Raw genomic sequence first — 14,656 nt, forward strand, 5'->3', positions numbered from 1 at the left:
CTTGCAAAATTATCATTTAAATACCTCCAATTAAAAAAACTTTCTTCCCATTTGAAATGCCAAGAAAATTTTTTCTTTATACTCTTTAATTCAAACAATCGAGCTTTCATATTTTAAATTAAAACAGAACGGGCAACCCTAAACAAATTAGTAAGCATATTTTCTTTGTAGTTTGTTAAAAATTTGAAAATAAATTGAGAAAAATTGTGAAAAGCTGAGGGGAATAGTTCAATGTAATATAAAGATAAAGTTAAAGAATCGTATGAACTCAAAAACTCTTATAGATTTTAACATAGGTATTGGAAGAGGTCATAAAATTTTTAATAAATATTATTCTGACTTCTATTCTACAGAACAAAGGCTTAAATTTTAAAAAAATTAAAAATTAACCATCAAATATCTCTTCATAAATTTCGAATTGAACAAAGTGATTTCAAAATCTCTGAATGATCGCAAATATAGGTTTGCTGATTAAAGACTTCGAAACTTAATTAATTTAACAATTAAACGATTAATGGAGCAATTAATCCCAATCAAATATTCAAGAATTTTTTAATTTTTTGAAGGAGGGTAAGAGCGTTTCTTCAGAGTACTGTCAAAATATCTCTTCTCTCTTAAAAATATAATCAAAATTTAAGCTTCACATAATGTTTTAAATTACAAAAAAATCCCATATATTACAAAAATTAAACTATAAATCTTCTGTTATATTCAAATAACTAAATTTATATCAATTACATTTATAATCAATAACTTATTAAAGGCTCCGTACTCTCTATACATTTTCATAAATCACGTTATATTTAGTCAATTTGTCACATTAAATAAAATCAATAAATGAACAAAATATTCGGATTATGTAATTATTTTATTGAATAATTAAAATGTCGGAAAATAATGAATACTGCATGTAATTTTAACATTCTGTTATGTACAAACGACCAGTTTCATTATTTTTCATATAATAATTTTACGCACTAGGAAATTGTAAGTAAATAATTATAATAATTTCCCCATAATATTTTATTGAAAATTTATTGCTTTTGTACACACACACACACGCAACATAAATTTCAATATTTTCAATTTATTGCATTAAATGTTTTTGATTTTATTTAAAATTTAATTCAAAAACAATTTTTTACAAAAACTACAAAATTTATTTTATCAGACAGAAAAAGAAAAATTGTTGTAAAAATGATTCATAAATTATAAAAAAACTTCCTTTTATTAAACGCTTGCATAACAAATTATAAAAGTCAAAACTTTAAGGAAGCATAAAAAATTTTAAGAGCAGTCAACTTAGTTTACAATAAACTTGGTTTACTTATAAGTTATTATTTTCTGCTCTAATTTGTGCGGCATATAACGGGATTGTGGAATACTACTTAGAATTTCAATTGCTTTAAGTATGCAATTAAAACGAATTTTCCGAAAATTTAAACCCTATTAGTCTGTATATTACGGAATTAGAATGTGTCCGCATACAACGATAGAAGTGACTCGGGAGTCGAAAACTTACATTATCGAAAGCACGCGCTACAACTATTACGACGCAAATATAATAAAGTAAGCAGCCCCAAAAATGGCAGACACTTAAGTTGTATACCTATAGGTTACTGTTAATTTAAAAAATTATTATTACTTACATTATTTATACATGAAAAATTTGTAAGCATTAACAAGTAGGTGGATACAATGGTAACCTCGAAGCATCTTACGATGTGTGGAGCTCCCATTGGTACACATATTGGTGGTAGGGTATTAGCAAAAAATTGAACAGTAATTGATCACAAGTTAATCGGTCCTATGGCGGATGATATGTCTTCTTACTCAATTCAGTTCCGCTTGTAATCTGCCAATCTGTCTATCTAATTTTAAGGTCCTAAACTTAAGGTTTTATGTACATTGATAATAAAAAAATAATTTAAATTAAACAAGCGAAATGCAATACAGTTCCAATTCTGTAACCTCCTGTATATGCGTTTGTAATAAATATCGCCTTTATGATCATTTTATATAGTAACAAAAACAATCATAGAGAAGTCGTCAACATTCATCTTCTTTTCTTTTTTATAGTTGTACTGCAGCTGAGCATTGTAAACGCAAAACTGTCTTGCCTAGAAATGACATGGTCGGAAGTTGCGACTTCGTGAAAAGAATCATCTTGATGCTTTGTCTCTTGACTAAAAAGTAATAGTGAAAATAGCTCATCATCAAATGGTACACTAATTGAGGGCAGAGAACAAATAGTAAACATTCTTTCACATTGGACTTTAATATTGAAATTTTTACAAGTCAAAGTTTAAGAGAAAATTTACTAATTAATTACTTTAAAGATTGATTTTTCTTATATGTTATAACGAAGATTCAAAAGAAAAATTAATTATACAAAATTACATACACAAAAACTAAAGGAAATTCTGATTTTTTTACCCCACATTTGACTTTCGATTATTCAAATCATAATCACACCGAAGTATACATATATACGCATTGGAAACCATAAATTATTTTATGACAATTTGAAGGTAATTATTATTCATTAGAAATTTATTACTTTAATGATTACTTTCTTTTTATTGTAATCCTAATGACCAACTGTTACATCCGATTGTATGAATTACAATTTTTTTTTTCATTTTTCTTTAAATGAAATAACAGCTTTCTGTGGACGAACGTGATTGTATACAAATAAAATAAATTTATTTTATGAATTATAAATAAGAAAAAATCAATGAATTTGTAATATTGAAATTTTCATAAGTTCCACGAAGACTTAGATTCAGTGAACTTTATGTTGGGAGCAATAATTATGTTTCTTGTAACACATCGCTCAATAAGTCCATAGGATGACATATAGATGGTGATACAAATACCGAATCTGTATGATTTTTAGAAAGTACCAACCTTCAAACGATATCTGTTAAAGTCATGACATTCGGACCATTATTTACCAAGTTAGTGTGTGAACGATTGAATCAACTTTTGTGAATTGAAAAAAAAATGGAAAAATCAGAATTTTGTGTGCTCATTAAGTATTGCTTTTTGATAAGAAAAAATGCGTTAAGTTCTTGTTTTTTCTTTTAAATATTTTATATAAAAAATTGTTCCGGATTTATAATATTAATTACTTTAGTATAATTGGCTCTTAGTGGTTGTAATTTAACCCCTGACGCCATAGATGGGTAAAATCTACCCTCTTAAGAATATTACTTTCCAGCTTACAAGTAAATTATTTACGTTTACTATTGTTTTTTTCACTTGTTATTAGCAATAATTGAACTAAAATTATGGATAAATTTTTAATTTGCAGGATGACCGAAATAGGGGTTTAAGCACCTTGTTATAAAATCAAATTAAAACAAAACTAACAGTACTTACTTACAATGAAAAATTTGATTTTGCATATTAAAGAATGCAAAGACAAAAAAAATACAATGCAACATATACAAGTTGAATTATATAGCTACAGCTGTATATTTATAGAGAAAATAAAAAGAGTATAGAAGAAAAAATTATAGGGTAACATTTGAAAATGATAGGTTATACGGTTCATGAAATAAACCATAAAAGACAAAAACAATACATTGATAAACACAAAATTTCTCACTCATTTACTTAATTTAATATTATAAATTTTAATATAAAGATGCGAAGAATAATTTAAAAACATTACCATCTGCTCTAGATTCACACAAAATATGTGTATGAAATGTAAATCGAAATTGGTTTAATTATTTATAATTTGCGATATTTACCCAAGTAATCAGTCTATGAATCCTCATTAAAAACACTAACAATATGAATCTAAACGCATTTTAATTTCAAAAAAGAATCATATGCCATGAAAACAGTCATATGTAGTTAAATAAGTTTTACATTATAGTATACGAATTATTTATTAGTTAAATTTGCAAGTATAAAAAATACAATTGTTTTTTTGATACTGTTACAAAGAAATCTTTTGGTTTTTGTTTTTTAAAACAATGCTAATACCATTTTATGAATCATTATATGGATGAGTGTACGAGTTACATACGTATAAGAAAAAAATTTATTACAAATCAAGTTGTAAGCATCTGATAAAGTGCTTGACAGTCCGTAAGACAATGAAAATATATTAACAATGCGAAAAAAAGACAAGAGTGGATTGGGTTGAATAATAGGACATAGCAGCAGTCACCAGTTTAAATTTTTAAAAGTTAGTAATCAATGTAATTTTCGTATATATATAAAGTGTTATAATAAAATAATATTTAACTATAAGAGAAAAATAACGTTATGTATAACTCATATCTTGGCAAACGACAGATTTTTTGTTTTTGGATAAATTTCAAGTATCATTTAAACGCATGTGATGACCTCAATGAGTATAGGGTTAATTTTAAGTATAATTTTAAGAAACAAGTCCTACTATTATACTTATACATAAGAAGAGTTTCTCCAATTACATTTCAAATCATTAATGTATATAATTTTTTAATAAAATTTCAATGATTTGAAAATTACGATAATACCTTAATTTACGGTATACTGATATCGTAAATTACCGTATATTAATACCGTATTACTGCGATTTTGAATTCAGAACTTACTTAGAACTATTCCTCTTTGCTCGATTTTTTCAAGAAGAAAGGAAAAATTAAATAAATAATAAGAACAAATTTTAGGCTGGACTTGACAATCAAACATCGTTCACACTAACTTTGTGTATGATAAAAATTCGATATGGTGGAAATTTTTTTCTTTGTAAGCAAATTTCACGGAAGAAATACACATTAAAATTTTTAGTCGAATAAACTAACACTTATTTGAAAATTAATGTTCAAAATTACTATACACCTACTTATATTCACTATGATATTTTTTCGATAAAAGACACTTGAAAATCAAATGTGCAATTTAACATTATACGATAATTATTTAGTAAATACGATATTCAATTACGATATTTGATAGCAACTATACGCAATTAAATTTTTACTTAACCATTTATATGGAAATAATGAGAAAATATTTCACATTTTTAAATAAATTTTTTTGGTTTCGTAAGTATATTATATTTTATAAACAATAATATACACATATATATAAATATAAATAATAATATTGAATTACTTTAATAAAAAATAAACAAAAATATAAATAAATATAAAACCATTCGGGCGAACGAATTATTTTCCGCGATTATTACAGCGGTTTCTCATCTTAAAACTTGAAATCTTATGTAAATTACTTAACCATGACTGTACATATATGTAAGTCAGTCGACACCAAAGGAAAATAGTAATAAAAAAAAATTAAAATAGTAAACAAACTTGTACGTAATTTTATAAAAAAAAGTATTTTAGTTTGTTTTGATTTCTGAATATAAGATTACCAAAGTCATACATGATCAGATTATTTCATTTAAAAATTTAATGACTTAATTTCAATTAAAAATTTACGTTAAATATTTTATTGTTATTTACCAGATGAAATCATCTGTATAACAAACATTGCCCTTTTGTTTGATGTAAATTGGATGAATTATACAAAATCTACAGCTGTTTACAACGTCAAACTTAACGAAACTATAATTAAATCAAACAAAATTAGTATTCTAAAAGCTTCGGTACATATGTAATTTTTAATTTTCGATGGATGTTTCATTATATTTTCAGTTATTTTCTTTATATTCATTTCATACAAAATTAAAAACTGTTGTTTTTAATTTTGTTTGATTAGATATAGACATACAGTTGAATGTTGGATCATACAGTTGAACAGCGCGAGTTTTAATATAACCTAAATGCAAACATGCAATTTTTAGTTTTGCAATTACTGCTTGATTAAAAAATCGTTTCTGCGCAATTGCAACGTTTTTGCAACTGTTTGATTGGTTATTTTCACGCGATCATACAGTTGCATGTGTACGTGCTTGAACAAAAACCTATGAAACACAAATAAGCAATCAAACAGTTGCAAAACTGAAAATTACATGTATGCCTGGTGCCCTAATAGAATAATTTATTTTTCTGATGAACTTGTAGAAAATTTACATATTTCAAATTAAAATTTGTCATAGAATTAATTGTAAGTAAGGAATTTTAATGGTATTTGGACAACCTCCTTTTTCGTGAACAGTCTACAGTTGCTAATAAAACAGTAGCATTTAAATATATTAATCTATTAATTATAATTTAAATAATATAATACTTGCTGGCAATCTTAACTATTTAAAATTATTAAAGTGTATGAACATAAATTTTGCATGAGCTGACGACGATCAAATAAAAAAAAAACTATACGTTATTTATTTAAACTTTAATTTTATCTCTTTCTTTTTTGTGCTTTCCACTTCCGACATTAAAATTTTAAAATTATTTGTTTGTTTTTTAATTGACTAGTTTTGTAATTTATTTGAAGTAAGCGAATGTAGCTTAAAAATTCACCTATGAAACTTAACTAATGTGTACAAAAATTTTTTAAAACTTGCCGGTTTTTTGTGCTGCAAAAAAGAAAAATACGTTATTAAATAATTATTATTGACAATTTAATTTTTATTCCTGACTTGAAGTAAATTCAGATTTTTTCCATAATATTTTTTAGATATGTGTACATGGGAAGCACTTTCTATAAAACATTTTCTTGTATACTATCTACAAATAGGTTTCTATAATTTGAAAAACAGGATAGTCATCGTGAGAAAAAATTCTATAACTTGATTTACGATTAAAATTTCTATTCATTTACTCTTATTCGTTTAAGCTTTATATAATTTTAGATCTTATAAGTAATATTTAAAATAGTCGGAATTTTTAGCTGTTATGATCTTAATATAGGTCAAAAATTTATTGTAAACAAAAATTCTAGAATACTTTTCACATTTTTAAAAAGAAATGGTAAAAAAAAATTAATTTTGTTCTTTATACAATTCTTTTTAAAAATAATTTTTGTTTTTCTCTTTATCATTTTCAATCTTAAGCGAGATTGAGTTCCAAAACGCAGTAATATCGTAAATTTAATTATAATTCCGTATAAATTATTTAGATTATAAATATTATTCAAATTACGAGCAATTATGTAGTAGAATTTTAGAACTCCATTTCGGTATTTTATTCCAGGATTTTCGTAATTAAGTAAATTTTTCAAAGAATTCGTTTTAATTAACGTTTATGATTATGGAGTTGACAATAATCTAAAAATTTTACTTCAGTTTTGACAGATATACTAATTTATAAGCATTTCCAAAGCGTTCCTTATTGAAGATGTAATTAGGCAGTGAAAAGGGAAGGTAATGCAATTATATAGGCATGACAACTTTATCTATAAAAACAAATAGATGTCACTTTATAATGTGACATGTGACATTTTGACAGATAGTGCATTTTTTTCATTTTATTTTTTTATATTTTACATTATTTAGACGATTTTAATTCATTTTCTTAATTAAATTGAAATTAGAGTAATTACTTATAATATACTCGTAATATATGCTTACCGAAATGGTTTTTTACTCGTTCCAATAAAGATGTCACTTACGTCATATAGATGTCACTTCCGTCAGATAGGTAGTTTTTATTATAAATTTTTATAAGAGGAACATTCTTTTGTGTCATTGCGGTAAGAATTTTTTAATATTTGGAAACTTTTATATACACATTATTATACTATACACATACACTAATGCGTGTACGTTGTGTACACACTTGAAAAGAGGGATTGACCAAAAATTTTTCAAAAATTTTCAAAACTTTTGAGTTTAGTTTTACAACAAGAATTTACCTTTTTATTTTTTCTTAATTTTTCTTTAAAAATTACAAAATTTTTTTGTTGTCCATTTTCAAGTGTAATTCAAAATAATTTGGGTTAAAAATTAAAAAAATTTCATAAATTTTCTGTTCATTTTTAAAACTTATTTTTATTTTTGTAAAGTTGAGATTTTGTTGTAGAAAGAGAATCAAAAAAGTATAGTTTTGTTATTAAATATACGGGGAAAAGCAAAAAAACTCTAACTAACTAACCTAGTTTATTAAGATTATAAACATAAGATAAAGCTCTTCTAAGATAATTTTGAATTTTAATGCTTTTACGGAAGGGTACTTTGTTTTTTCAACTATTTTTGACTATTAAAAGATTTACTTGAGAAGAAATTCAAAATTACCAAACTTGAAAATTTTAAAACGCTGAAAGAAATGGTTGGATGTCTTAGATAAACACTTGAGAGACGGAAGAAAATAATTGAAAATTTCCTGCTTCTTAGAAGCATTGATGAAACAAGACAGACACCCAAAATTTTAATGTGTTATTTTTAACAAATACCTGGCATTTTGCTCTGGAATTCCGATATTTATTACGATCGAAGTAAAATGTCAAACATTTCTGTAATTATTTATGATGAAATGACGACTTTATGCAAAATCTAAGAGAAATCATAAATAAATTTTGATATTTTTCCTTCAAGGTCACAATTAATTTTATTTTCTTTTTGTTTTTCTTTAATAGTGTCTACTTATATAAAAATTGCATTAACGAAAATTTGAAAATCAATGAATTATGTGAAAACTATAACAAATTTTCTTCAATGACATTTTTATTATGCCATTTTCCAAAATATACTTAAAGCTATTTAGATTTAAAATCTTTTTTTATGCGTTAATATTTTAAGATTTTCGAAATGGTATTTAAACAAAATTAAGAAATATTTCATTCAATTTGTAAGGCTAAATCAGGAAAATTCAACTCAATTTTATTCTTAAGCAATTAAGCTGTATTTTCATTAATAAGTATGAGATTATTTAATCGAGGCTTTTAAATTCATGTGACAACAATTTAAAAAATAATCTATGATAGGATTGGTTCTTGTCTTCAAAATCGTATCGTATCATAGACGCTTTAGTGTTATTAAAATTTTTGGAGACTTCAAATATTTTCATACAATACGACGAATTTTAAATTATTTTTATTTGTCTAATTCTTTAGTTTCCAAGTATGTAGATGAAATCAAATATTTTTTAGTGATCAGAACAAAATATAAAAATTAAATACTTATAAGAACAATACTCATATATGTGTACATATATGTGAATATCAATTTTACTTATTTATTTTAATTTCAGCCTTGATAATCAAAAAATTCTGAATATAAAAGAAATCGTAAGTATATTAAGAGCGTATTTGGGTATGAATAAGCAAATATTAAATCGATGAAAATTTTTCATTAGAAAATAAAAAAAATAAAAATAATATTACAATTTTAGTAGAAATGTCAAAATAAGAATTTATAGATATTTAAAAAAATTTAAGGGGGAAAAAATAACTGATTATGTCATGGATGATTTCAAAAATTAATTATGAAATGTAAAAACTTTGCAAAAATATTTAACTATGATATCCGGTCGTAGATCTGGGGTGGGAGGAAGGAAAAATTTAATAATTATTTATGTGGAAAATTTGCGTATATATTGGAAAAAATTGTCGCGCTTTCTAATAAAATAAAAGTTAAGACAAACGCACTTGATTAAATTAAATAAGACTACATTAGGCCACAATGCACCGCGGCCCTGTCTTTCTGGTAAATTCGAGTCGATTTCTTGGAACTCTTTTGCTGCGGGAGCGTAAGCATCCAGAAACTCCCCTCTTCTGTGGATCAACCCTATTCGCTCACCTAGGAAATGCATTGATGTCTTCTACATTTCGCAATAGAACCTGCAAGTGGCGCCAATAGGCCTAACCTCCATTGTCCCCAGTATCCCGTTATGAGACCAATGAACATTCTGACCTGGTTCCTGCTTTTTGTTTTTATCCTCCTTAACCTGCCGCAGCTCACAACGACCCCTCTAAAACTTTTACCTCGCTATTTCCACCGGCTTCTTCCTCAGTTCAACCCGAATACTTTGCGACCCAACTTCGCACAGTTATACCCTCCAAGTATTCCACACTTATTACCCTTCATATCAACTTGCCCCGGCACCTAACTTATCTAAACCTATCAAAATTATCAAAACAGGCGTACATCACACTAGAGGTTACTGAATCGGTTTACGGTAAATATAACAAAAGATTTTAATTATAGGCTTTGTGCTCCACGATAAAAGACGTTTTTTATAACAAAAAAAGCGTTTTTGGATGACTTCTTTAATTATAGCTCCTTTTGTACATAAAATCGAAAATTTTTTTGCATCTGAGCTCAATTAATATCCGAAATTTTGAAGATACTAATCGAGTTTGTAAAAAATAGTCAAAAATACCCGGTCAATAATTTTAATAGTAACTTAAAAAATCCAAAATACTTTGAATTTTAAGTTGATTCTATCTAACACTTGAAATTGTTTCATACTTTGATCACTTATATTATTTCATTTACTGACCACTCATACCTCGGAACTCATAGTGTACGCATTCTGGTCTAATTTTATTTTTTTTTTATAACTATTTTTTAATTATCATTAAAATTTACCTATAAACCTAAATAAATTACATTAAAATAAACTTACTTTATTAAAAGTATCTCTTTTTTTCCTAAGACCTTAATTTAAATTTTTATTTTTGAAATACATGTGACACAAAACACTAAAATAAAATTTCATCTGAATAATGGGCTTTTACTAAAACAACAAGAAAAATGTTTTTTTTTTGTGTTAATTTTATTTATTTCGTATTTCTGATTATCCCATAGAAAATATAAAAATACGAAAATATGCTTCTTGAGCAAATATAATGTGCAATAACAGAAACCAAAATGAATTTAGCATAAGAATTCTCCTATTTTTTGAATAGTTGGTCAAGCAATTGTAAGATCATGAATTTGATGGGTGACAATATTGTGACTATCAATGATTAGTCGAACCAAATTTGATTATTTTACCAGTTACCGTTCTAAAAGTATATTACATTTATATATGCAATATTATTTACTGAGTTTCTTTATTAGAATTAAATGGCGTCCATTGAAACTTCAAACTTCAGCCGAATTTTAAATCGAACAAAATCAAACCAAAACTTACTTTCCGAACAAGCAAATAGATTAGGTTAAGATGCACACTCACCATGTCAATCGAAAATAAACCATTTACTTACAAAGTTTTCTTCATTTAAAAAAATCTTTTGCATAATTTTAAACGCGTTTTCTGGCTAAACTAAAAGGGATAGAGCGATTCTAAGAGTTTTTTTGTGATCACTGGAAATCCACAGATTCTGCCAATATATGATAATAGGCTGTAGTAAAAATATTTTTGGAGATATTTAAAAAAATCTTTTGCAAAATTTTAGACGCGTTTTCTGGCTAAACTAGAAGAGATAGAGCGATTCTAAGTGTTTTTTGTGATCACTGGGAATCCACAGATTCTGCCAATATATGATAATAGGCTGTAGTAAAAATATTTTTGGAGATATTTAAAAAATCTTTTGCAAGACTTTAGACGCGTTTTCTAGCTAAACTAGAAGAGATAGAGCGATTCTAAGTGTTTTTTGTGATCACTGGGAATCCACAGATTCTGCCAATATATGATAAAAGGCTGTAGCAAAAATATTTTTGGAGATAATGTACTGTATGATAATCTGCACTTGAATAAGGGTAATTATAATCGAACATGTTTGATTTGACCACATAATTGGTTACATCTCTATATAATTAACACTAAATTTTCCATAATTTGTTGATAATACAAATATTTGTTGATAATACTTAGGGAGCTTGCAAAGCAAAAATCAAATGGTAGTACAATCAAATTGTTCGACAAAGGAAGGCCGTCGTTATTCTGAGTGTTTTTACGTAGAGAAAAAAGACTTTTCGATATTTATTCGAACCTGAACTAAACAAGTAAACATTGTAGAATTTTTACTAATATTTAAAATGTCGGTGTTTTAAATGGAAAGACAACAATACACATGTTCATACTTGATGACATTTCATATTAAATACGCATGCATGATATATACAAAATGCTTAATCTACTGATATGCAACCCAACATTATGTGTGTATACACATTGTGTATCTCATTTACATATGTATTTTATAATGAAAAAAATCTATTTTTAAAAATATTTTCGGTTTGGTTAATAACATGTACCGGTTGGCACACTTATTATATACACATATACTCATAATAATATTTTAGCCTTTAACAAGTTCACATATAGAAGAAAATGTATTAATAAAACATTGCGTAATATACTTCTTTAATATGAGTAAAAAGAAAAAAGTTAAATATTTATGTAGATTAAGAGAGAGGAGAGAAGAAGAAATGAGACAGGAATAAAAATAATACTTTTTATTTTTGTTTTTCTGATTCTTTTTTTCGTGTTATTTGTTTACTAACCTAAATTTGTAACATTTTACAGCAAATCACTGGTTACAGATACGTAAATAGCTACAATTTTTGGCAGTTAATAAAGCTTTTTAACAAAAACTTATAAATATGTGCTTCTTAGGAATACAATCATTAATTACAACAATAACACTATATATAAGTATATAGACAAGTTATGAATATAGAAAGAATGGTTAATATTAGTAGCTTTGTGAGGGAAAACCAATCTATTTACTTAGAGAGGAAAGAAAATAAAGAAAATGAGAAAAACATATTGAAAAAATAAAAGAAAAAGCAAATCATAAGAAAAGGCACACGCTCTTTTGTACGTGATTCCATACATTTGGATAAGTGTTAACATTGTTTAGAACTCTTTAAATTATTTATAGAATCGCCTTTAATTAAGGCTCAACATTTTGTGTTACAAAATACTTTAAAAATAAAATATAGATTTAACGATAATAACATTATGTTACCTTAATGCCAGCACTTCAACACCTCGCATTCTTTTTATTATCGATACGTCACTTAATTCGCTTCCCCTGTAAAATAAAATGAAAGTAAAATTAAATTTTATTTGAAAAAAATCAATTTTTCTTTTAATTTGCATAATTAAATTTTTAGCATTTTATTTTATACATTATTCATGTTGCTCATTCATTACGTTGCAAGCATAGAAAACATGTCATACCATACAGTATGTTTGATTGTTGTATTTACGCGAATTTTTGTTATGTTATAAAAAATATTGTTTTTCTCCTACAAAAGAATAACAACATGAGTAAATAAAAACTGAATGTAAAGCATTTTAAATATGTTTTTTTTTTCATACCAAAATTGGGGTGGTGTAGATAATATCCGATAGAAGAATGGAAATAGTTGCGTTACTTGTAATGTAACTAAATATTAAATTAAAGTTAAATGTTGGGTAAACGAAAAAGATTATTTGGAAGATGACTTTTGTTATTCGTTTAATAGAAATCGTAAATTTAGTAAATTTAGTACAATATTATACTTATATATTTGTTAATGGAAGAATATTCCTTAACAACAGGAAGTTTGTAACACTTCCAGAACTGAACAAAAATTAATCAAATTTATTCCAACTAAAACAGTTCGCAAAGCATTAAGAAAATTGCTTCAAAATTTTTACAAAGTTACTAACAATAGCATTCAGAAGGACGGCGATACGTTTTTGTATTTTCAAATCAGATATAAGGCGGCTTTGAAAGAATAGTGTGAGAGACATTAGTATTTATATATCTATAGTGCATCGCGGTACTTAGTAACCTAAGAGAAAGCCAAACGAACTGTCTAAATGAAGTGTGGGAAGTGACATAACATAAAAAGGAGGTGAACTTTTTTCGGGCGGCTCTATTTTATTAGTGTTTTAAAATCATTTCTAGATTGTCTAGATATTTAAATCTTTTCGTCCAGCTAAGCTTTGAGGCAATGCTTGCATTTGTGCCTACTCATTTTTCTCTAAATATTTATAGGCGGGCGGAAAATGATGGCATGGCAAAAAACTAAGTGACTTAAACTGAACTCGTTATGTTTTAACTGGATTCAAATATTTAGGCTGATTAATACCTAGCTCTTCGTTCTCCCGTCTTTTTGTATATACACGTATTATCTTTCTTTCTAGCGTTAGCAGCCGAGTTGATATTCCACCAATGAAAAACGACATTCCCGTTTCCGAAATCGTGCTGAGTGAACCCTCAGTATCGTACCAATATTATAAACGATTTGAAGAATACTCCGTGCCGAAAGTACCTGCATACATCTTCGTCTAATATAACAGTATTACAGTAATACATAACAGGCTTAATTTTTTTGAACTTAAGACGTCTATTGTTAAGGCGGGACCGTACCATATACTACATATTTTATGCTTAATTTCGTGAAAATTTTTATAAATGATATCAAGTTCATTTTCAAATTTTCCCTTTAAACCTTTTCTATGCCCCAATTATAATGATATCGCTACAACTAGAAACTTAATATTAAACACTTATAATATTTTATCTAGTTACAACCATTACTTATAATAAGTAATTTTCATTTTTATGAATTTCACTAAATTTTAAATGTTAAAAGTTAGTCAACTTTTATGACCAAAAATAATATTCAAAATGTTAAAATATGAACAAAAAAGGAAAAGGAAAATATTATTATATTGTTCATAAAAACTTTCGCTATAAATTTACAAAAATCTTATAATCATACTCTAAATTAAGTTGGCACTTATTCAAAAAACAAAAAAAAAATTATAGTACTCAATTAGCTTTAAGTGTACACAACTAATAAAAAAATTATGTTCAAGGTCATTTTTTTTCTGTATTTTTTATATTTTATAAT

The 14,656-nt window shown here is 26.1% G+C and overlaps 1 protein-coding gene across 7 annotated transcripts in view; it reads right to left on the reverse strand.

Moving 5' to 3' along the window:
- The window catches only part of LOC129612541 (cilia- and flagella-associated protein 410), a 67,865-nt gene that overhangs the window by 36,046 nt on the left and 17,163 nt on the right, over positions 1-14,656 (reverse strand). For all 7 annotated transcript variants that reach the window (XM_055526196.1, XM_055526194.1, XM_055526195.1 and 4 more), the window contains one exon: positions 12,775-12,840. In XM_055526196.1, the coding sequence (XP_055382171.1) occupies positions 12,775-12,840 (66 nt within the window). The remainder of the gene's footprint in view (positions 1-12,774; positions 12,841-14,656) is intronic.

This window comes from Condylostylus longicornis, unplaced genomic scaffold (assembly GCF_029603195.1).
Source record: "Condylostylus longicornis isolate FDR11 unplaced genomic scaffold, ASM2960319v2 ptg000074l, whole genome shotgun sequence".
Lineage (NCBI taxonomy): Eukaryota > Metazoa > Arthropoda > Insecta > Diptera > Dolichopodidae > Condylostylus > Condylostylus longicornis.